Genomic DNA, 25,742 nt, shown 5'->3' on the forward strand with positions numbered 1-25,742 from the left:
GAGATATGTTAAGGAAAATGATTTAAAAAAATAATCATAGGAAACAATAAGATCCTCAGCACAGAAAACAAATATACATATAGTAAGCATAGCTAGACAAGCATCATAATACAAAAAAACTCCATCAGACATAAGAAATAGGTACTTGAAGCCAGGTTTTGAAACTTAATCATCACATCCATTCAGTTGTAGCCGGTCCAATAAATGCTCTAGAGTTAAATGCTTTGTGGACTGGCTAAAATAGTTATACTAAAGAACACTAGTTCAGATTCAGCCAATGACTTAAGAAACTTGTCCACAGGCTGAAAATAGAAAAAAAGTCATTTGGGAACTTTTAAACTTGCTTCATCAAAGATGCTTATCTCCAGCTTAAGCTGCCTTTTTTTTTTTAAAGGTTTGATATGTTCAACAGGCATTGACTTTTGGTATATGTCATTCTGTTCTACTGTACTGACAAGTCCAGGATCCCATTTGATAAGGGCTGAATGGATGGAGAAAATCTCTTAATGTTTCAGCTTCCTTATAAATCAAATAACTTCCCAGCAGTGAACCATAATAACTCCTAAGGAATGACAAAAACAATTTAAAAATGGCTAGAAAAAAGATGACAAACTATACTGCAAATATAAAACAGGATATTTTAATTTTCTTAATAAATATTTATAAAAATATGAACATATAATAAACAGGTCATTTTATAATGCTAGTTAAAACAATGAAGAGCTGTGATATCAGGTTTATCAATATCCAGGCTTCAAATTAATTTATAGAAATATTGTCAACTAAATTTCAATAAATACACTGGAGGTATCAAACATAATGAGAAAAACAATAGTTGCAAGTTTTCTTTTTTTATCAACATCATGTTTTATTGGTTAATGATGAACTTACATAATCAGCCAACTAAATTTAAAAAGGATTTTTGTAAAAAAAAAAAAAGTATTTGTTTTTTGAAAATAAATAAATTCAGATCTGTACAATTAGAAAAACCAGGAAAGCTGCAAATAACAAAATAGGAAGATAATAAATCCTGGGTTCAAAATGAAATCAAAGAAGAAAGTTAAAGATATTTTCAGATTCCTTACTGAGAAGTTATATAATCTACACCACTCTTCAAGGTCTTCAACTGGGCACTAGAATAATATTGATCTAAAATCTTCTCAAATAGTTCCTCTGCTTCACTTTTTGCATGAGATGGGAGAACAAAACAAAATAAAAACAAAATTGTAAGCTCCTTCAGATGGAATTAAAACAGCTAAGTCTTTTGGCGTTCTAGCAATCAAACTGAAATCAAGGTTTTTTTTATACAGTATTCTCAGAGCTTTCAAGAATAGAGCCAAGTGGTACTTAAAAATACAAAAACATTTTCTACTTTTTGTAAATACCCAAGAAATTTTAAAAATCAACATCTAGGAAGAAAAAGCAAGACATAAACTGATCAGCACCAAGTAGAAGTGATCTCTAGGAGGAGCAGGTCTCATATTGTGTTGATGAGCAGAAAAATTCACAGTACCAAAGGTTAATACCTTTAAGCAATAGGAATGGTAAATTTTGAATCATCCCAACGGAGATTTCAAGGATTTGGTGCTACTTTAAACATTTTCCAGAGTAGATATGGTTTCAAGTTAAACTCTTTTCCTTCCCTCCTCCATTTGCTAAAGTAGAAAGTATGAAATTTAACTTTATAATTAATAATTCTTTAGCTATAATTCCAAAAGTTGCACTTATTCATAATATAACACTTAACCTTTAAATAAGACTCTGGATATAGTTAAAATTCAAAGGGGATCATTATCAAAATCTTAGTTGTCTTTCCTGCCTATCAAGGTTTATGAATATATTGTTGGTGACTTGAACTCAAATCACATACAGTCAACCACATTACTGGATCCATGACCCACATCTCGAATTTGGCTAGTTAAACAGGCACACACAGCTACTCCTGCTCCAGCTCGGCAGTGAGACACAGATCCAACAAGTTCCCACCTGAAAAGACAGAGAAAGAAAAAGAATGTTATATTGAAACAAAGTATAATTTTCTTTGTTCAAAATACCAAACACAAACACTTCCTATGGGCTGGGGATATAGCTCAGTTGGTAGAGTGCTTGCCTTGCATGCACAAAGCCCTGGGTTCAGTCCCCAGTACCACCACCATCACAACAAAAACTTCCTATTGTGGAACTGATTCTAAAAGATAGCAAGCTTCCAGAGGGTGATAAGATATCTCAAAGTTTTGTGTTAACAACTATACCTAGCAGGAAAGTAAGTCTCCCCTTATGTGAAGTTTTACTTTCCACTATGGTTACCTACAGTCAACCAGTCTGAAAATATTAAATGGAAAGTTCCAGAATTAAACAATTCACAAGTTTTAAATTGGACATTGTTTTGACTAGTATGATGAATCTTACACAGTCCCACTAGGTCCTAACTGGGTCATGCATCAGCCCTTTGTCCAGCACATCCTCTATAGACATTACCTATCCATTAGTCACTTAGTAGCTACCTCAGTTATCAGATTAAAATTAAATGTGGTGATATCAAAGTGCTTGTATTCAAGTAACCTTCATTTACTTAATAATGGTCCCAAAGTACAAAAACAGTGGTGCTGGCAATTTTATTATAGAACACTGTTAAAACTGTTCTATTATTATTATTATTATTATTATTAGTTATTGTTTGTATTTTCTGTGCCTAGTTTATAAATTAAACTATCATAATATGTTTAGGAGAAAACAATACATATATAGTTTGGTCGTATCTGTGGTTGTAGGCACCCATCTGGAACATTACCCATGTTTCGAGGAAGGACTACACTATAAATGGAGTAGGGAAGGAAGAAAGTTTAACTTGAAACCATACACGTTGTTATAACACTACAGTGTTATAACACTCGGGAGTCATCTGTTATTGGACTATATCATTGAGAAAAAAATGTAAATTACCTATTCAGTACTGGATCAAATGCTTCTACTGTATTTAAGTATGCATTGCCATTATGACCACCGACTGCAAAGATTTTTCCCATCACTGTTGCGATCCCCACTCCACCCCTGGGAGTAGTAAGTGCTGCCACATAATCCCACTTGTTGCTTCGAGGGTCATATCGCTCAACTGAACTCAGAGGAGAATTATCATCAAAACCACCTACATAAAAAATATTTTAAAATAGCATTACCATTCATAGAAATTAACTACTAAATCTTAATTCAATAGCTTCTATAACCCAATCTTTTAAAACTATATAGAATAGTTTAAAGAAAACTAGAAAAAAAATTATCCCAATACCCATTTACCACCAAAAACTACTACTATTACTAGACATTTTCTACAATTCAACTTATAAAAATTTAATTGGTATTTTCACCTCAATACTAGAATTAAAAATCTAAAAGTGGGTAAAATTGGAGTCCCCTTATTTAAGCAATTTGGAAATCAAGAAAAAAAGTAATCATTCATGTAACTTGTCCTGAGCTTTCTTGAAGCAGACAAGACTAAGATTCTTTCTCTGTTTATTATATTTTTAAAACAGTAAGAAGGCTTGAGAAGAAATAAACTACATTAGGTCATATGGTTCATCCAGATGCAAGCTGAAGTTTTTCAGTTGTTCTCCTACATACTATTATTGCCAGCACAATTAGATGGTAGACTACGAATTCTCACCAATTTTTGTCAAAACCACATCTTCCTCCTATACATTCCAAATGATGACTTTTTTTTTCTATAGATCAGTTTAACAATGTATTAATATATTTCTGAGGGTTAAATACAGACTGTTATTTTAAAAGTGTTCTCTGTTTTTTGGCTTCCTCTAAATCTAAATGAATAATCTCTCTCTTTGGTGATTCCACCTACTTTCCTGAGAACAGGAGTGTTGATATCATTATCAGTCTCTTCATAAACAAAGTCAGTTTAAAAAGGAAAAAGAAAAAAATGAAGTGCTCTTCTCTAATAGGTTTTATTAAATCAACTGAATTGAAATAAAAAATCTTCCAGTTTTTGAGAGTGATCTGGTTTTGATCAACATATAATAATATCACTATAAAATTTTCACTGTAATCATTTAGTTTTAATTATTGCTCATGTTAACATAAAAAAGTTATTAATAGTTATGTTTTCCATAGCCTTCTTTCACTGATTGCATATAATTTCTCTAGATTATGTACATAAATTGATAATAATAAAAAATTCGGGCTGGGGTTATGGCTCAGTGGTAGAGTGCTCACCTAGCACATGTGAGGCCCCGGGTTCAATCCTTAGCACCGTGTAAAAATAAATAAAATAAAGGTATTGTGTCCAACTACAACTAAAATATAAATATTAAAAAAAAAATTCAAGGCAGGGCTGGAGATATAGCTCAGTGGTAGAGCACAGGCCTAGAATGCACAAGGCTCTGGGTTTGAGCCCCAGCAATGCCAAAAAAAAAAAAAAAAAGTAAAAATAATGTAGAGCAGAAGAAGAGACAAAGCAGAATGCAATTAGGTTGTTAGACATGCCCATACTTTCACATTTTTCTTATTTAAATAGGACACAAGTGATCAATAAGGGTTTTTTTAATGTCCAACCTGAGTAATTCTTAAATGTTTACCATGTCTATTCTTAACTATAAAGGCCTTTCTGTAAGTAAACATGACAAAATCCTGTTGATGTGTAATGTACCAATATCTAGGGAAACAGGGAGCTGAGGATGGTGGCAACAGTGTAAGAATTTCAGATTCAAACAGAACCAAGTTCAAATTTCATCTCTTGTTTAGCCATGTGACTTTAAATTAGTCACTGTGTTTAAGTCTCTGACTTCCTTATAGAGCCCCTGTGATAATCAGGTGAGATCTAAAGGTAAATTGTGCTATTTCCTTTTTCTTGAACACATATGAGCAATTAAAGAGTCAGTATAATGTCTATTTGCATATATTTAAACATTAAGAATATTCCATTCTCTTATTAAGAACTATAAGTTATACTGGGTTCAATAGTCTGTGCCTGTAACCCTACCAATTTGGGAGGCTGAGGTACACGCATTGTAAATTCTCACTGTTAGCCTGGGCAATACAGTGAAACCCCATTTTTAAAAAAGGAAAGAAAACAACACTATAAATTACATAATACAAACAATGCACACAGTTAAGTGTGACATATGCTAGTGGTAAACTGAACTCATTTCCTCATCTGTAAAGGAAGGGATTACTAATCACAACACAACTACTCATTTGTTGGTAATTACAAAGTGCCAGACAGTTTGAGATACTTAACATACATTGCCTCTAATTCTTAGAATAAAACATATATTACCTTTAATAATTAAAATAATTCTGAAAGATGGGCATTATTATTTCCATTTCATAATCATTTAAAGCCTTGCTACTGAATGTGAATGAAGCTGACCTGGAACAGTGTCACTATCATTTGGGAGCTGTCAGAAATACAGAAACTATTGGACCCCCATTTCCAGATTACTTGAATGCATAGTAGGTTTTTTGGGGGGGAGGGGGGGATGGGGACAGACACAGGGGATTGAACTCAGGAGCACTTGATCACTGAGCCACATACCCAGTCCCATTTTGTTTTTATTTAGAGACAGGGTCTAACTGAGTTGCTTAGAGCCTCACTTTTGCTAAAGCTGGCTTCGAACTCATGATCCTCCTGCCTTAGCCTCCAGAGCCACTGGGATTACAGGTGTATGCTACTGTGCCTGGCATAGGAGGGTTTAAAAAAGTACTGCACTGATATTCTTCCAATTCAGAGTTTTAGTAAGTCAAAAAGCAAAACAAAACATTGCATAGCTGTTATTCATGACATATCTATATGTTTACTTAAAAGTTTCAACATAATTTCCTTTGAAATGCAATAGAGAAAAACAAGCCTTAGAAGTATATATATCTACATATAGCCCCCTAGTTTAGGTATATTTCTATCACTAGAAAAAGAAGTTTTAAATGTGAAAGGTGAAGATTTAAATAAAAAAGCATGCTATGAAACTTAAGAATTCAAAAACACATCTCAGGACTGATTCTAAAGGTTAAATATAATTTGTTACTGCATTATTTCATGATATTTGTTGTTGTATATCCTGCTACATTTAGAGAAATACAATCCACTCACCAACAACATATAAGCAACCATGAAGCTCACTAACTCCATTGCCTGCTCTTCGTTGACCCATTTCTTTAACTTCTATCCACTTATCCAGATGTGGATCATATCTCTCTACACTAGATAAAGAAGCCACTCCATCATTGCCTCCTACAGCATAAACATAGTTCTAAATGGAGAAAAACAAATATAACATATGACATTAGATTTGAATTGATTTACATATGGTCCTACAGCAGAACACAATGTGCAAGAAAGTAGTATTTCATAAAATAATATGGCATAAAATCAATAACTGTGTACTAGTGATATGACTGTATCAGACTTTCTTTATTTGATTACGGATGTGATTCAATGCAGTTCAATGGGCAAGTTGCCACATTAACTTACTATTAGAGCCACAGAGCCAACTCCTCCACGGGGAGTGTTCATTGGTGCCACTGTACTCCACTGATCAGATTCTATGTCATATCTCTCCACATCATTGAAGCATGTATTGTCATCTAATCCTCCAATTGCATAAATTGGTCCTCCTAAGGAAGCTAAGGCAATTCCTCGCCTGCAAAAGCAATAAAATATACCTTGGCATCTGGGTTGTTTCCAGGAAAAAAAAATAGCAAAGAAAATGTGCTAATACAAGTCATTTATCAAAAGTATGATTGTTTCCATTATTTTGATTTATCAAAGCTTCTAAACAGATAGCTCCGGAGTGCAACTCCAAGAATGTGTAACCTACATAGGCTACTTTAAACTCATATCAAATAATGAAGTAAAACCCAACAAAATAGTATAAAAAGAGTCCAAAATAATCATTTTTTTAGTAAAACATACAATTGTAAAATTGAGGGGCTAATGGGATGACAGAGTTTGCTATGGAGATCAAAAACCAAATTCTCATTTCTGCATCCATGTTATTGCAGAGCTCATTACAGAGTATCATCGCACCACCACACAAAATAATATTCATTTTTTATATTACAAGCTTTTTGTCACAATGCTCTATCTACTTATTTTATTTTTTGCAGTACTAGGGACTGAACCCAGGGGCACTCCACCACTGAGCCACATTCCCTAGCCTTTTTTGAGACAGGGTTTCACTAAATTTCCCAGGCTGACCTCAAAATTATGATTCCCCTGCCTCAGCCTCACAGTCACTGGGATTAAAGGCGTGTGTTACTGTGCCTGGCACAATGCTTTATTTTTTTTAAGAGCATTCATTCATTCATTCATTCATTTATTTATGGGAAGGAAGAGACTCAGCTCCTTTTAAGACTAATTTATTATAATCATGATAAGAAAAATGTTATTTTCTTTTTGCTATACTGGAGACTGAATCCAGAGATTAACATGATAGGTAAGCACCTTATCACTGAAGTATATGCCAAGTTCCCTTTTTAAGAAATATTACTTTGAGACAGGGTCTCACTAAGTTCATGAGGCTGGCCTGAAATTTCTGATCATCCTGCCTTAGGCACCTGATCTGTAGGTCTTATAAGCCTGAGCCACCATGCCAAGCTTCAATTTCCTAATACACTGTACCAATAAAAGATTGAAATATTCTAAAACTATTATCTGTTACTAAAGCTGAAAATAAAGTAGTGGTGTAATTTATTTATTTGCAGGACTGGGGATTGAACCTAGGGCCTTGCAGATGCCAAGCATGTACTCTAAATCTGAGCTATATCCCCAACAGTAGAGAATTTCATAAACCTCAATTATCTTGCTTCTTTATTTGAGACACATCTGTTTTTTTTTTTTTTTTGCTATACAGTTTCTTTTTTTTAAATTTTTTTTTATTGGTTGTTCACAACATTACAAACCTCTTGACATATCACATTTCATACATTAGATTGAAGTGGGTTATGAACTCCCAATTTTACCCCAAATGCAGATTGCAGAATCACGTCGGTTACACATCCAGAATTTTACATAATGCCCTATTAGTAATTGTTGTATTCTGCTACCTTTCCGATCCCCTACTATACCCCCTCCCGTTCCCTCACATCTTCTCTATCCCATCTACAGTAATTCATTTTTCTTCTTATTTATTTTCCCATTCCCCTCACAACCTCTTATATGTAATTTTGTATAGCAATGAGGGTCTTCCTTCATTTCCATGCAATTTCCCTTTTCTCTCTCTTTCCCTCCCATCTCATGTCTCTGTTTAAAGTTAATCTTTTCTTCCTGCTCTTCCTCCCTACTCTGTTCATAGTTGCTCTCATTATATCAAAGAAGACATTTGGTATTTGTTTTTTAGGGATTGGCTAGCTTCACTAAGCATAATCTGCTCTAGTGCCATCCATTTCCCTGCAAATTCCATGATTTTGTCATTTTTTAGTGCTGCGTAATATTCCATGGTGTATAAATGCCACATTTTTTTAATCCATTCATCTATTGAAGGGCATCTGGGTTGGTTCCACAGTCTAGCAATTGTGAATTGTGCTGCTATGAACATTGATGTGGCAGTATCCCTGTAGCATGCTCTCTTAAGGTCTTCAGGGAATAGTCCGAGAAGGGCAATAGTAGGGTAAAATGGTGGTTCCATTCCCAGCTTTCCCAGGAATCTCCAAACTGCTTTCCAAATTGGCCGCACCAATTTGCAGTCCCACCAGCAATGTACACGTGTACCCTTTTCTCCACATCCTCGCCAGCACTTGTTGTTGTTTGACTTCATAGTGGCTGCCAATCTTACTGGAGTGAGATGGTATCTTAGGGTGGTTTTGATTTGCATTTCTCTGACTGCTAGAGATGGTGAGCATTTTTTCATGTACTTGTTGATTGATTGTATATGTTCCTCTGAGAAGTGTCTGTTCAGGTCCTTGGCCCATTTGTTGATTGGGTTATTTGTTACCTTATTGTCTAATTTTTTCAGTTCTTTGTATACTCTGGATATTAGGGCTCTATCTCAAGTGTGAGGAGTAAAAATTTGTTCCCATGATGTAGGCTCCCTATTTACCTCTCTTATTGTTTCTCTTGCTGAGAAAAAAACTTTTCAGTTTCAGTAAGTCCCATTTGTTGATTCTTATTATTAACTCTTGTGCTACGGGTGTCCTATTAAGGAATTTGGAGCCCGACCCCACAATATGTAGATTGGAGCCAACTTTTTCTTCTATCAGACGCAGAGTCTCTGATTTGATATCAAGCTCCTTGATCCATTTTGAGTTAACTTTTGTGCACGGCGAGAGAAAAGGATTCAGTTTCATTTTGTTGCATATGGATTTCCAGTTTTCCCAACACCATTTGTTGAAGATGCTATCCTTCCTCCATTGCATGCTTTTAGCCCCTTTATCAAATATAAGATAGTTGTAACTTTGTGGATTAGTCTCTGTGTCCTCTATTCTATACCATTGGTCCACCCGCCTGTTTTGGTACCAGTACCATGCTGTTTTTGTCACTATTGCTCTGTAATATAGTTTGAAATCTGGTATCGCTATACCGCCTGATTCACACTTCCTGCTTAGAATTGCTTTTGTTATTCTGGGTCTTTTATTTTTCCATATGAGTTTCATGATTGCTTTATCTATTTCTACGAGAAATGCCGTTGGGATTTTGATTGGCATTGCATTAAACCTATAGAGAACTTTTGGTAATATCGCCATTTTGATAATGTTAGTTCTGCCTATCCATGAACAGGGTATATTTTTCCATCTTCTAAGATCTTCTTCTACTTCTCTCTTTAGGATTCTGTAGTTTTCATTGTGTAAATCTTTCACCTCTTTTGTTAGGTTGATTCCCAAGTATTTTATTTTTTTTGAGGATATTGTGAATGGAGTGTTTTTCCTCATTTCCGTTTCAGAAGTTTTGTCACTGATATACAGAAATGCCTTTGATTTATGCATGTTGATTTTATATCCTGCCACTTTGCTGAATTCATTTATTAGTTCTAGTAGTTTCTTTGTAGATCCTTTTGGGTCTTCTAGGTATAGAATCATGTCGTCCGCAAATAGTGATAATTTAAGTTCTTCTTTTCCTATTTTTATGTCTTTAATTTCTTTTGTCTGTCTAATTGCTCTGGCTAGTATTTCAAGGACTAAATTAAATAGAAGTGGTGATAGAGGGCATCCCTGTCTTGTTCCAGATTTTAGAGGGAATGCCTTCAACTTTTCTCCATTCAGAATGATGCTAGCCTGAGGCTTAGCATAGATAGCTTTTACAATGTCAAGGTAAGTTCCTGTTATCCCTAGTTTTTCTAATGTTTTGAACATAAAGGGATGCTGTACTTTGTCGAATGCTTTCTCTGCGTCTATCGAGATGATCATATGGTTCTTATCTTTAAGTCTATCGATGTGGTGAATAACATTTATTGATTTCCGTATATTGAACCATCCTTGCATCCCAGGGATGAATCCTACTTGATCATGGTGCACAATTTTTTTGATGTGTTTTTGTATTCGATTCGCCAGAATTTTATTGAGGATTTTTGCATCTAGGTTCATTAGAGATATTGGTCTGTAGTTTTCTTTCTTTGAGGTGTCTTTGTCTGGTTTTGGAATCAGGGTGATGTTGGCCTCATAGAATGAATTTGGAAGAGCTCCCTCTTTTTCTATTTTCTGAAATAACTTGAAAAGTATTGGTATTAATTCTTCTTTAAAGGTTTTGTAAAACTCCACTGTATACCCATCCGGTCCTGGGCTTTTCTTGGTTGGCAGTCTTTTGATGGCTTCTTCAATTTCATCCATTGATATTGGTCTGTTCAAATTGTGTGTATCCTCCTGACTCAGTCTGGGCAAATCATATGACTTAAGAAATTTATCGATGTCTTCACTATCTTCTTTTTTTTTTTTAATTTTTTTTTTTTAAGAGAGAGTGATAGAGGGAGAGAGAGAGACAGAGAGAATTTTTCAATATTTATTTTTTAGTTCTCGGTGGACAAAACATCTTTGTTGGTATGTGGTGCTGAGGATCGAACCCGGGCCGCACGCATACCAGGCGAGCGCGCTACCGCTTGAGCCACATCCCCAGCCCTCTTCACTATCTTCTATTTTATTGGAATATAGGTTTTCAAAATAATTTCTAATTGTCTTCTGTATTTCTGTAGCATCTGTTGTGATATTGCCTTTTTCATCCCGTATGTTAGTAATTTGAGTTCTCTCTCTTCTTCTCTTCGTTAGCATGGCTAAAGGTCTGTCGATCTTATTTATTTTTTTTGAAGAACCAACTTTTAGTTTTGTTAATTTTTTCAATAGTTTCTTTTCTTCCAATTTTATTGATTTCTGCTCTGATTTTATTATTTCTTGCCTTCTGCTACATTTGCTGTTATTTTGCTCTTCCTTTTCTAGGGCTTTGAGTTGGAGTGTGAGCTCATTTATTTGTTGGTTTTTTCTTTTTTTGAGGAATGACCACCAGGCGATGAATTTCCCTCTTAAAACTGCTTTCATTGTGTCCCATAGATTCCGATATGTTGTGTCTGTATTTTCATTTATCTCTAAGAATTTTTTGATTTCCTCCTTTATGTCTTCTGTAACCCATTGATCATTCAGTAACATATTGTTCATTTTCCATGTGATGTAGGATTTTTCCTTCCTTCTTTTATCATTGATTTCCAGTTTCATTCCATTATGATCAGATAAAATGCATGGTATTATCTCCACCCCTTTATATTTACTGAGGGTTGCCCTATGCCATAATATATGGTCTATTTTTGAGAAGGATCCATGTGCTGCTGAGAAAAAAGTATATCCATTTGATGATGGTTGATATATTCTATATATGTCAGTTAAGTCTAGGTTATTGATTGTGGTATTGAGTTCTATAGTTTCTTTAATCAACTTTTGTTTGGAGGATCTGTCCAATGGTGAGAGAGGTGTGTTGAAGTCACCCATAATTATTGTGTTGTGGTCTATTTGATTCTTGAACTTGAGGAGAATTTGTTTTATGAATGTCGCAGCACCATTATTTGGTGCATAAATATTGATAATTGTTATGTCTTGTTGGTGAATGGTTCCTTTTAACAGTATATAATGTCCTTCCTTATCCCTTTTGATTAACTTAGTCTTGAAGTCGATTTTATTCGATATGAGGATGGGCACCCCTGCTTGCTTACCAGGACCGTGTGCGTGGTATATTTTTTCCCATCCTTTCACCTTCAGCCTGTGTATGTCTTTTCCAATCAGATGTGTCTCCTGGAGGCAGCATATTGTTGGATTTGTTTTTTTAATCCATGATACCAGCCTATGTCGCTTTATTGAAGAGTTTAAGCCATTAACATTCAGAGTTACTATTGATATATGGTTTGTACTTCCAGCCATGTTTGATTATTTATCCTTTTTTTAAAAAATTTAGTTTGTTTCTCCATGATTATCTTTCCCCTTGCCCTCTGTCTTTACCAAGGCACTTCCCACTGATGGTTTTGGTTATTGTTTTTCATTTCTTCCTCGTGTAGTGTTTTGCTCAAAATGCTTTGCAATGCTGGTTTTCTGGCTGCAAATTCTTTTAACTTTTGTTTATCATGAAAGATTTTTATTTCGTTGTCATAGCTCAAGCTTAATTTTGCTGGATACAGAATTCTTGGTTGGCATCCATTGTCTTTCAGTGTTTGAAATACATTGTTCCAGGATCTTCTCGCTTTTAGCATCTGTGATGAAAAATCTGTTGTTAACCTTATTGGTTTACCCCTGAATGTAATCTGCCTCCTTTCTCTTGTAGCTTTTAATATTTTCTCTTTGTTCTGTATATTGGATATCTTCATAACAATGTGTCTTGGCGTTGGTCTACTGTGATTTTGTGTGCTCGGTGTCCTGTATGCATCTTCAACTTGTATATCTGTTTCCTTTTTTATTTCTGGAAAGTTTTCTGTAATTATTTCATTCAGCAGGTTACTCATTTCCTTGGTTTGAATCTCTGTACCTTCTTCTATTCCCATGACTCTTAAGTTTGGTTTTTTTATGTTATCCCATAACTCTTGGATGTTTTTCTCGTGATTTTTTACCAGCCTTTCTGAGTTGGCTAGACTGTGTTCAAGAAGATATATTTTGTCTTCATTATCTGACGTTCTGGCTTCTACTTGCTCCACTCTGTTAGTGATACTCTCCATTGAGTTTTTAATTTGGTTTATCGTTTCCTTCATTTCTAGAATTATTGTTTGATTATTTTTTATAATCTCTATCTCCTGATAAAGATGCTTAACTTCTTCTTTTATCTGTTTATGTAATTCATTCTCAATGTGTTCTTTCGCTGCTTGAATTTGCTGTCTCGTATCCTCTTTAAGGTTCCATTCCATCTGTCTGAAGTGTTCCTTGAGTTCTTTATATGACCATTTTTCTGATGACTCTAGGTCCTCCTGAATATTTAGGCTGTCCTGCATTGTTTGTACTCCTTTTCTTCCTTGCTTTTTGAAGCTGCTCATGTTACTTCTTGTTCTGTTTGACTGCTGAGTTACTGTTTACTCCTATAAATTTATTTGATGCTGTAGCCGCAGGTTTCAATGAAGTTATCTCCTCCGCCACAGTCTGGTGACGTCAGTTCTCTGCCATGGTGGTATCTCTTGCAAATGGCGACAGTTTGTTTCCCTTTGCCTGGTGACCAATGCAACGGGTGGGTCCTTACTGTCTCTCCCAAGCCCCATTTCAAACCTGTGGCCACTACCTATGAAGGCTCGGTTGGCATTTACCTCCATAGGAACAGAAGGGCCGACCAGTTGTTTCAGCCGGATGGATTAGTGCTGAGTCACAGCTGTTTGTCTGCGGGAAGCAGGCGAACGGGAGCTTGAATTCCCACATCTGTTATTAATGAATTAATATAGGTAAAGCACTTAGAATACTGCCTGGCCCATTTTTAGTGCTCTGTATTACTACAGGTTGAACACCCCTCAACTGAAATTTGTGAGACCAGAAGTATATCAGCTTTTGGAATATCAACATAGACTTTACAGGTGGAACATCCTTAATATAAAAATTCAAAATAAAATATACCTCAAAATTAAAGACTTTTTGAATGCTGCTTTAAAAGTCTCAGATTTTAGAGCATATTTAATTTCAGACTTTCAGAACAGCAATGCTCAATCCACACCAAAGTGGCTACTCCAGATTCTAATTCTACATTTACCAAAGAGTATCCCTAGGAAAGAATTATTAAGGATAATGTTATTTCATTCATTTTTAGTCTCCTTTGCTTCTTTCCACTGAGGTATAATGCTGTGACTTACAAAATACTGTATATCTGTATGAACATGTGCATGTTTACATTATTAAGTTACAAAGTCCATCATTAAGTTAGAAAGTTCCCTAAGGCTCTGGTTCTAAGCCCTCATAGAACCTCATATTCTCTTTCCTCAGCAATCTCATTCTTTCCATGGATTATGTTAGATGACTCAATATACATTCAGACATATTTTCACTTTAAACCTCAAATCTGTCTTTGTGGCTCTTTAACTTTAACTTTAATCTGAAATGAAACCCACTGTTCATCTCCCTGCTGGAGGCAGAATTTCAAGATGCTCCCCCATGACCTTCAGTTCCTGGTGTTACCCAGTGATTATGCTACATTATATGGCAAAAGGAATATTGCCAGAGTGGGCCTAGTCTTGTGATTATACAAGCCCTTTAAAGCAGACAGATCCTCCAGTTTGTAGTCAGAAACTCAAGGAACAATGTGGGGTCAGCATGTTGATGTTTTACTGAAGATAGAGGGAACATGTGGGAAAAATCTCCTCACCCTGGCCAACTGCCAGTAAAAATAAGCAGTTCAGTCCTACAATATAACTACCAGAAGTCAAATTCTATCAATTAACTGAATAACCTCAGAAGAAGCTTCTTTCACTTGAGACTCCAGAGAAAAGTCTAGCCCCGCCAACACATTGGCTTGGTCTTCTAAAAGCCCAAGCAAACCTGCAGGACTTCTGAACTATGAGCTAATAAATGGATGTTATTTAAAGCTAATTGTGTAGTAATTTGTTATATGGCAACAGAAAACTAACATAACTCCATGAAAAGACAAATAAAAATTTTATGTGGTTGACTAACTTGCTTAATCCAGTCAGAAGTAGCACTACTGCCTGTAATCCTAGTGGCTCCGGAGTCTGAAGCAAGAGGATCACAAATTCAAAGCCAGCCTCAGCAACTTAGTGAAACCCTATCTCTTAATAAATTACAAAAAAAGGGCTGGGGAAGTGACTTAGTGGTTGAGTGCCACTGGGTTTGATCCCCAGTACAAAAATAAAATAAAATTAAATTAAAATTAAAATAGCACCACTGTCTATGTAATTGCTTAAGTCAGAAACAATTATTTTTACCTGTTTTTCCACTGCCATATCTAATTGTCATAAAGTTTGTTGACTGCATACCTTTGAACTATTCTTTCTCAAGCATCCTTTTTTCTCTATTTCAATTTTTATCACTTTATTCCAAACTACCATTATTTCTTGACTAAACTATTACAATAACTCTTTTTAATCTGTCAGACTCTTTTTACATTAGGCATTCTCATAACCCTTCTCCCTTTTATATGTAGAGAATCTCTGAAAACAGAACTCTATCACTTACCTACTAATTAAATGTATTTTATATAAATTTATATTATAAATATAAGCATACATATATGTTTATCTACTCCCATCCAAAGGTTGAACAGGCTATAGTACTAAATCATATACCTTTAGACTACTTAATATATTTTAATTTATTGTAGGTGAGAATTTAAAATATTAAAGCTCATGTTAAAATCAGTAAAGAAAACATACACTGGGGGATATCTTATTAACACGACAAAATATATGTGCCTTAGTTTTAAAGTCAGCATCTTATTTTACAAAGAGAAACACTAGACATTTCCAGTAAGATAAGGAACAAGATAAAAAATACCTACTGTTTCTATTCATATTCGTTGAATTATCAGCAAATAAAATGACAAGAAAAATCAATTAGAAGTTTAATCATGTGTGGACAAAGTTGGCAAAAGCTGAATAGAGTCTGTAGATTAATTAATAGCACTGTATCAATGCTAATTTCAATCATATTGTGGTTGTGTAAGATGTTAACATTATGGAAAGTTTGGTGAAGGGAGTACAGTAAGGTGTATCATCTAACTTTGGCACTATTAGCATTTGGAGCTAGAAAATTCTTTGCTACAGGGGACTACTGAACATTTGTAGGACTGTTAGCAGCATCCCTGACCTATTCCCACTAGATGCTAGTAGCAACTTGCCCACCTTCAAACTAATAACCCAAATTCTGGAGACACTGTCAAGTGTTGCATAGAAGGGGCAAAATTATTTTTAGGTGAGAAACAGTGATACATATGAACTCTTCTATTTTTGCATCTTTTCTGAAAAATCTAAAACTATTTCTAACAAAAATTTTTTTTAAAAAAGCAATGTTCAGATATAAGTGAAAACCATGATTATAGTATGCTAAAATGTGAGTTCATTCTTAAAAAATATAAAAGTTATAACAAAGCATCACTTGGGATGCTTTAATAAAATGTATTTAAGAAGGTAAAGTATGTAAAAATAGAAATTTAAAATAGATCTTTCAACTTTAGAAACTTTATTTTCTGTCATCAATTCAAAAGAAATTTCCATGCTGATGTACCTCTTTGTGTGCATTGATGCCTTCATCATCCATTTATTAGTGAGAGGATCAAACATCTCCATGCTACCTAAATGTTCATTTCCATCATGTCCACCTACTGCATACACTTTACCTGTTAAAGAAAGAAGTATTTTCATTTGATTCCAAATAAATATTAATGTTATTTTATATAAACAATATAATTAGAATGTCATAATATATATTCAACAACTGCTGTTCACATCAATATCATGATCATTATGATCATGTTTCAGTAGTCAAATGAAAACCAATATATATTTTCACTAAACATGTTATTCATTATGAAGTTATTAAACACTCAAACACTACCCTCTTGGGTTTAGTAAATGCAATCACTGTCATGCTCTCAATAATGCTTAATAAAATTGAAAAGCACTCTAAATATGTTGTTTAAAGAAAGTATAAAACTGCCAAAACAATATGATCAATTTTTTTTCCTAAATGAAACACAGAAAAAATGGAAAGACCATATACTAATATGTTAACTGGTTATGTACAGGTGCTTGGGATGATTATTAATTTTTATTAAATATTTTTATGTTTTCCCCAAAAAGTATTCATACTATATAATCAGGGGGAAAACTACCTTTTAAAAGTTTGTAACAATTTATCCATACAATTAATTCATTTTCAGTATGAGTTAAAAAATCTGATTTCAGTAATAATAATTAGTTATAGAAAGAAGCTGATACACATTTATAATTACTTCAATAAACATTTTTCCTTAGTTTAATTTTTTGCAAATATAACTCCGATAGTTTATTTTAATTCATATCTCCCTTTTTTCAGATATTCATCTCATCTCAACATTATACACCTATATGCAACAGATTTTATACTGAGCATCTGGAACACAAAGTAAACAATCACTACCAAAATATTTTATTGATATATTAAAAATATCTGACAAAAAGAAAGAAGTTCTCAAAGTTCACAAATTTTTAAAAAGAATACTGTGATCCTGTGATGTGATGTTAGGCAATAGTAGCCCACCTTCCACAGAGATTACACCCACATGTCGCCTTCGGCTATTCATTTCTGGTCCAAAGAACCAACTGTTTTTGTTGATCGAATAGCATTCAATACTTCGAAAGGGGTCACCAGATCCACCTCGACCACCTACACAAAACAGCACACCTACAAATAAAGCCACAAGATAGAGATTAAAATCACAGCTTCCAAACTTTTTTAAATTAGTGTGAGAAAATATTTTAGAAAGTCCAAATTTTGAAGACTGGTTAAAAAAAAAGATGAATTATTTGGGTAATATTCAATGTAATGTTACTAGAAATCAAATCTAATTGTCCTCCCTCATTTTAACTTCTGAAAAAATAGGAACATTAGCTATTTCTGCTTACTAACATCCTATTACAGTATGGTTTATACCCTCATCCACTTTGTAAAACTTCTAAGGTCATAACAAAATCAATCAACTCCTAAGTTAATTTCTTCTTAATGGGCACAAATGCAACATTTGATACACTAATAATCCTATTTTTTAAATTATTTGCTTTCTTGCTATCTATAATACCAAAGTCTCTTTTTGTCTCCTAACTTTTCTTTTTTTTTTTAATATATTTTCTTCTGTTTCTTTTTTTTTAAACATTTTTTTTTTAAAGAGAGAGTGAGAGAGGAGAGAGAGAGAGAGAATTTTTAATATTTATTTTTTAGTTCTCGGCGGACACAACATCTTTGTTGGTATGTGGTGCTGAGGATCGAACCCGGGCCGCACGCATCCCAGGCAAACGCACTACCGCTTGAGCCACATCCCCAGCCCTCCTAACTTTTCTTTCCTTCTATTTTCCAGGATCCATCTTGGATTTCTCACATACTTTATGTTCACATAGGAAAAGTTCATCCCTTTAACTTCCGACTGTATCCTAATAACTTCCAATCCATATTTCATTTTTTTCTTTTTTCAGTATCGTGGATTGAGACCAGGGGTGCTTTATCACTGAGCAATACATCCCTAGTTCTTCTTTAAAATTTTTCTTTTATTTTAAGATGGGGTCTTGCTAAATTACTTAGGCCTTACTAAATTGCTGAGACTGGCTTTGAATTTAATGATCCTCCTGCCTTGGCCTCCAGAGTCACTGGGATTACAAGCATGTGCCACCGTGCTCAGCCCAATCCACATTTCTAAACCACATTTCTGGTTATTGTTCTACAAGAACTTCAAAACCCAGTGTGTTCAAAAGTCTCTCCCCTTTTTGTCTACCTTAACAACTTCTTCCTTGACTGGAATGTCCTACTCCTCCCTCTCTATTCCTTCTGCCACCGTCTTACTTCAGGCCCTCATCAAATACTACCCAATTAGAGAATAATGAAATTCTGTCCTCTCTTACTACTTAAAAGCCATTTTGCTTTCAGATTGTCAGAATAATCTAAATAAAAGATTCTTTCAACAACTTCCCATTATCTCCATAAAACTTCAATAAATGCCACTGAATTGTACACTTAATGATGGTTAAAATGACAAATATATGCTATATACCTTCACAATTAAAAAAACAACAACACAAGTTTAGTATGAGTCACAATCATCTAAAGAACTTATAAAAAGATGGCTAGGCTTGACCACCCCCCAGAGTTTCTGATTTAGTAGCCTTGAGGTGGGTTCAAGAGTTTATATTTTTAACAAGTTCCTAACTGACTGCTAATGTTGCTGCTGCACAGTGACCACTTCTTTCACACTTTGAGAAGCACTAACTGCCTTATAGGGTAAAACCTTGGCTCAGCATGAAGGCCCCCCAGGATCAACCCTTTCTCTTCCTTTTTTTTTAATACTTCATGTTCCTGCAACATATTTATACTATCATTACTTAGCATACAATAATTTAAAATAATCTATTATGCCACTAGTCTTAAGATAGGTTAAAGGAGTGCATTAAGCATCCCCACCACCACCACTGTGGTATTGGGGATTAAACACAGAAGTGCTCTACCACTGAAATATATCCCTACCCTTTTTATTTTGATACAGGATCTTACTAAGTTGCTGAGGCTGGCCTTGAACTTGTGATCCTCATGCCTCAGCCTCAGCCTCCCAACTCACTGGGATTATAGTGCCACTGTAACTAAGCATTTATGCACTAACAGGGACTAGCACAATGTGAGGTATAGACCAGGCATTCTGTAAATATAAATGAATTGAACATCATTTCCTTAACTGGCACCCAGAAGACTATTTATTTATTATTCAAAACCAGGAGTGATATTTACTTTCTCTTTAAAGCCTTTTCTGACCTTTCCAAGGTAAAAATAACCATTCTTTATGTGTCTCACTATACTTTGTGATAATATCAAAGTACTTGTAATACTTTATTGAATTTTTTTATTCAAATGTTTTTTTCCCTAGACCAGACCACAGGTTTCCCCAGAAATGAACTGCTTATATTCTATTTGTACTTCTAAAGCCTAAGCACAACCTGCCACATGATAGATGTTTGCTTAATGATTACATAGATGAATGACTAGAACAGCTTGTGCTATCTTTTCCAATTGATGCAACAGTTTACAGAATTGTAATCATTTTGCAGTGCTGGGGATTGAACTCAAGGCTTTGTACATTCAAGGCAAATGCTCTAAACACTGAGCAAGACCCCCAGCCCCAATATAATACTTTAAAGTCAGAGAAATTTAAAGTTAGAAGAGACTTTAAAGATCATGGAGTCAAATGATTTATAAATAAAACTGAAGCCTTGAAAGATTAAGAAGTTTGCCCCAGATTACAAATGTTTAATAATATTCCTGGGATTATAAACCCAGAATATAATTATAATCTTTGTTTTATATTTTCTTGAAGTAGAAACTAGTCTTTCAGCTATACAGGTCACCTTAGAACATGACATGAAAGGGGGGAAAAACTAAAATAGAAGTAAAAATATCTATTTTTGTGTGGTCTTAGCATATTTTTAACCTAATTCTTAGTCTTATCCATAAAATGAAATAATACCATCTATTTTATACTAAAGACTGAATACTTCACTAAAATCTATGACATAAAGTTTGTGTAATCATGTGAGATCATATATGTGATGTTGAATTCAAACCTAGATTTGAATAGTACTTGCCTAGCATGTACAAGGCCCTGGGTTAGATTCCCAGCAGCATCCCCACCCAAAGAAAAAAAAAACTGGATAAGAATTTTATCAACTTGAATTTATGAAATAGGATTGAAAGTAAAACTCTGAAAATTAATTCTCTCCATTAATATATTAAAAAGGAGAATAAATAACAATCCTTTTCATATTAAACTAATTATTTTTAAAATTTTTAAAATATATATATTTTTAGTTGTAAATGAACACACAGTATCTTTTTATTGATTTTTAAAAAATATTTATTTATTTTTTAGGTGTAGATGGACACAACACAATGCCTTTATTTTTACGTGGTGCTGAGGATCAAACTCAATGCCTCAAGTATGAGAGGCAAGCACTTTACCACTGAGCTACAGCCCCAGCTCCTAAACTATTTAAAATCGGGCAGGTATATGACTTTCAGCCGTTCTATATACTACCTAGATAAATTCATAATCAAATATTGCCTTTTGCTGTTGTTAGTTAGGTCATCTCATAAGATCTCACTATTTGATAATTCTATATTAGGTAGTAGCAAATACAGTGAAAATCTCTATTCCGGGATCTTCCTGAATCATTAAATTTATAGCTTGGATTTGAAATATGTCCCCCAACTTCTCATGTGCTGAAAGCTTAGTCCCTAGAACAGCAATGTTCAAAGGTGGAGATCTTGGGAAGTGATTGGATAATGAAGGCTCAGGCTCAGTAGATTAATACATTGAGGGATTCATAGCTGGACTACTGGGAGGCGGTGAAAACTGTAGAAAGTGAAACCTAGTTGAAGGGACTGCGTTCTTGTGGGAGGGCCCTTGTGAACTTGTTTTCCTACCCCTCTCACTTCAATAAGGTGAGAGGCTTTCTTCCCCAAAACAATAGAGCTGGCCAACCATGGACTGAAACCTGAAACCACAAGCCAAGATAAATATTTCCTCCTTTTAAGTTGTTATTCTTAGGTATTTGGTCATAGTGACAAAAAGCTAACACAGTGGACCTCACTTACATTCTCTCATCTCTCAAACAAGCTCCTTTTTATAAAATAAAAAATATAAGAAAACATGAATTATTTTCTTGGGAAAATTTAAAGTCTAAAAATTGTGGCAAATAAAGGTAAAGTTATATGCCTCCTAAAATGTAAGAGCTTTAGATTTTAATATGGTCCATTATACAAATGTCAGACATTTAGTACCTTTCTTTTGTTTTGGTAGAATGCAAAAACAAATATTGAAATACATAAGATACAAACTTAAATAAGATACCCATCTTTGAAGAATTCTAAACATGTCAAATAAATAGATTACAATGCAACATAAAAAAACAAGTTCAAAGTGCTCTAAAGGCCTAGTAAAGGAGCAAATTCTGCCTAGAACAATAAGGGAAGACTTCAAAAACAGATATTTTAGTAGATCTTCAGTATGTATAAGACTTGTTATGACTTTTTTAATGGCTTATTGGTAAAAGTAAATCATGTACCATAAGAATTATGTATATATATAAACGTATTTGCCAATTATTACTTTAAGGCAATCAGATACTAATTATCTTATAGTTAATTTTGAGCACACATAAATAATGCTCAAATACATCAAGGATTTTTCTAGGAAACATGATAAAATAAGGAACTTAATTACCAGCAGTATGCTTCCTTGGGGTAGTCCGAACTGAGTATTCAAAGTCGGGTACTGCTCTGCTACTCAAATGAAGGTGGTAGTTTCTTGCTTCATCCAATAAATCTCTACATTTTAGATTCTGCTTGACAATCTGCTCTTTCGCCACAACACCCATAAGAAAATCAATTGGTAATAATGGCAGACGAACCTAAGATTATGAATAGTTGCAATATAAAATTTAATAGTAACAGAATAACCTTTTCTCTACTTTCTTTAAAGTATGTTCTCTTTTTAAAACTTACATAGGGGCTGATGGTGTGCTCAGTGGTACAGTGCATAGTGTGTGGAAGGCCTTGGGTTCAATCCCCAAAACCACAAAAACAAAAACCAAAAAAACAATACTGCCTTAAATGCTTAAAAAACAAAAAACAAACAAAAAAATCAATCTAATTATAATCACACTTTGAAAGGTTTACTTATCTTCCTATAAATATTTAAACACTGGTAATTATAAGCAATTTTGTTCTTAATATTTGTTAAAATTTTGGGGGGGAGGTGGTACTGGGGATTTACTCAGGGGCGCCAAGCCATATCCCCAGCCCTATTTTGTATTTTATTTAGAGACAGGTTCTCACTGAGTTGCTTAGCACCTCACTTTTGCTGAGACTAGCTTTGAACTTCAGATCCTCCTGCCTCAGCCTTCAGAGCCACTGGGATTACAGGCGTGCACCACCAGCACTCTGCCTGTTAAAATTTTTGATAATACTAGTAAGAAATTTTTAGTAAAAAGTGGCGTAATTATCACAGATAATCTAATATTTTAATTTGGCACAAAATTTTAACAAAGCATCTAACTTTGAAAAAAGTAAATAAAACTATTCCTCTTTTAAAAGCAATATCATTTTACTTCTTAGGAATAAATGAAAGGAGGACTGAAAGAAAGGAAAAAGAGAAGAGGGAGAAAGAATAAGAAGCAGAGGGAAGGGGACAGAGAGAGAGAAAATGAAGGAAAAGACACAGATACCGAAGGGCCTATATATTAGTTCCCTATCTGAATAACCCCTGTTGACAGTTTTTAAAATAACAATAATAACAGACACATTTCTGAGGTGAAAAAAAGTCTCAAAACTGTGGTAAGGAAAGAAAATGGAAAGTGATGTATGATTCTTTTTTCCAGAATAAATCAATATGCATTAGGAATAACTGTATTTTCATCAGTAAAATAAATCATTAAAATTTTTACATTATAATAGGTTATAAATGATATTACTTTAGAGCTATTTCCTCAGAATCATTTTCTATTAACATAAACATATTCATTACTGTGATCTTGAAAGACTATTTTAAATATTCAGATTACAAATCATTCAAATGTGAAAGATTTATCCTAAAACAGTATAGGAAATGAACTGAAAACAAGAGAGTCTGGGCTGGGGTTGTACCTCAGTGGTGGAGTGCTTGCCTCTCAAGCATGAGGTACTGGGTTCAATCCTCAGCACCACATAAAAAAATAAAGATATTGTGTCCATCTACAATTAAAACATTAAAAAACAAGAGAATTGGGCTGGGGATGTGGCTCAAGCGGTAGCGCGCTTGCCTGGCATGCGTGCGGTGTGGGGTTGATCCTCAGCACCACATACAAATAAAGATGTTGTGTCTGCCGAAAACTAAAAAAAAATAAATATTAAACTCTCTCTCTCTTAAAAAAAAAACAAGAGAATTTAAGCTATTTTCATCATTGTATTACATCAGTGGTTTCTGTATTCCCTCAAATAAAGTATATTTTCATAATAAATAAAACCTGTTGATCTGCTTCCATAGTACTTCATTTACATACACAATCAGCCCTACCTGTGCCAGTGTTTCATCCAACCATTTAGAATGATGCTGAGGATTGGCAAGAAGCCACTTGATGGCAGCACTATAAACCTGCTTTTCATTCTCAATATTTAAATCGCTGGAGGACAAAAGCTTATGGAGGTGCTGGGGTGACACACTTACAAAGTCTTCACACTCCACAACTTCAGTAAAATGTTCACAGGCATACTGATCTGCCATATCCATTAAGTCTATTCGATTGTGACTTTCAGCAAAGGCTCTTACTGCCAGGCAATTGGAGGGATGAAAATGTAATTTCATGTATTCACAACAAGCTCTAGCCACCAGTTCCACCTGAAGAATACAGGCTGCATATAAGAGAGGCTGGACATTGTCAACAGTCAAAGTGATCCGTGAAGAATAGACAAACTTTACCAAGTCTTCTATTGCATCACCATCAAAATCTCTAATCTCAATCAGAGTTTGTTTGGCTTCAGCCATTTCAGAGAGAAACATGGCTCTGAAATAGGGAATAACACAAGCCAATACCAGCTTGTGACAAGAGATGAGCTTTGAGCCAACCTGTTCAAAACAAATAAAAAAAATTAATCAAAATTAGCTTCAGATAAGCACAGATTATGTATTATAGTACAAAATCTCCAGACAATTTGGATTATTATATTAATAATGTAATTCTCTGGTCACTTACATTCATTTGAGGCCAATTTCTTAAAGTCAGGCAATTTTCACCTCCCAAATTACCCACTTAAATTGTATCTACAACAAACTGATTTTTTTTTTTCTTTTTTGTGGTGCTAGGGATTGAACCCAGGGCTTGTGCATGCAAGGCAAGCACTCTACCAACTGAGCTATAGCCCCAGTCCCTATATTATCTCATCTTTTAAGAACATTTTGACAAAAAAAAAAATCATTTGTCACTTATACAAAGCATTTTTAAAGTGCTTTTCACATACTAACTCACTTAATCGTCCCAACACCAAAATAAGAAGGTACAACTATTGTCTACAACTTATTAATCAGAAAACTGAACCACACAGTAAATAAAGCAACATTTAGTAGTATTTATTATGAGCTCAACTGAGCTCATTTTCTATTTAAATTATTTTGATATGATGTATTTCATATAAAAGCAGTAAAGATAAAATATTGAAATCTTAGTACCTTGTTAAAAAAAATTAAAGATTGCTTCCAATAGTGTGTCATTACACTTGTAACTGAATCTTTGTTCACATTCTCTTTATTTCCCACAAAAATTCCTATAAAGAGAAATACTGCTTCAAAGGATAGGTATAATGTGGATACATACCACTAAATTGTCCATTTCTGAGCTACTTAAAATATTTGTTATATATTCTGGGTATTGTTAAGAAATTGTTGCTAATCTGATTACTGAAAATATTACTCATCTCCTTTTATAAGATTAAATTATCAATAAATTTGAGGCTATTTGTATTCTATGAACTATGAATTTTTTTCTTATTTGTAAGAACTCATACATTTAGAATATTAGGCATTTGTCAAATATATTTCAAATTTTTTGCTTTTACAGATTGTATAAAAATGTATACTGTGGGGACTG

General features: G+C 34.2%; 1 protein-coding gene across 6 annotated transcripts in view; it reads right to left on the reverse strand.

Annotated features, from left to right (window-relative positions):
* Positions 1 to 927: 927 nt before the first annotated feature.
* KLHL8 (kelch like family member 8) overlaps positions 928 to 25,742 on the reverse strand; it is a 50,115-nt gene continuing 25,300 nt past the window's right edge. For 3 of the 6 annotated variants that reach the window (XM_081303791.1, XM_081303792.1, XM_081303795.1), the window contains 8 exons: positions 24,176 to 24,724; positions 22,346 to 22,532; positions 17,629 to 17,772; positions 16,615 to 16,726; positions 6,479 to 6,647; positions 6,098 to 6,257; positions 2,944 to 3,145; positions 928 to 1,986 (listed from right to left, as the gene is read on the reverse strand). In XM_081303791.1, the coding sequence (XP_081159917.1) occupies positions 1,863 to 1,986; positions 2,944 to 3,145; positions 6,098 to 6,257; positions 6,479 to 6,647; positions 16,615 to 16,726; positions 17,629 to 17,772; positions 22,346 to 22,532; positions 24,176 to 24,724 (1,647 nt within the window). In that variant the 3' untranslated portion in view covers positions 928 to 1,862. The remainder of the gene's footprint in view (positions 1,987 to 2,943; positions 3,146 to 6,097; positions 6,258 to 6,478; positions 6,648 to 16,614; positions 16,727 to 17,628; positions 17,773 to 22,345; positions 22,533 to 24,175; positions 24,725 to 25,742) is intronic. The other 3 variants (XM_081303793.1, XM_081303794.1, XM_081303796.1) reach the window with 3 other exon arrangements.

The sequence above is a fragment of the Spermophilus citellus genome (assembly GCF_964194105.1).
Source record: "Spermophilus citellus genome assembly, chromosome: 8".
NCBI lineage: Eukaryota > Metazoa > Chordata > Mammalia > Rodentia > Sciuridae > Spermophilus > Spermophilus citellus.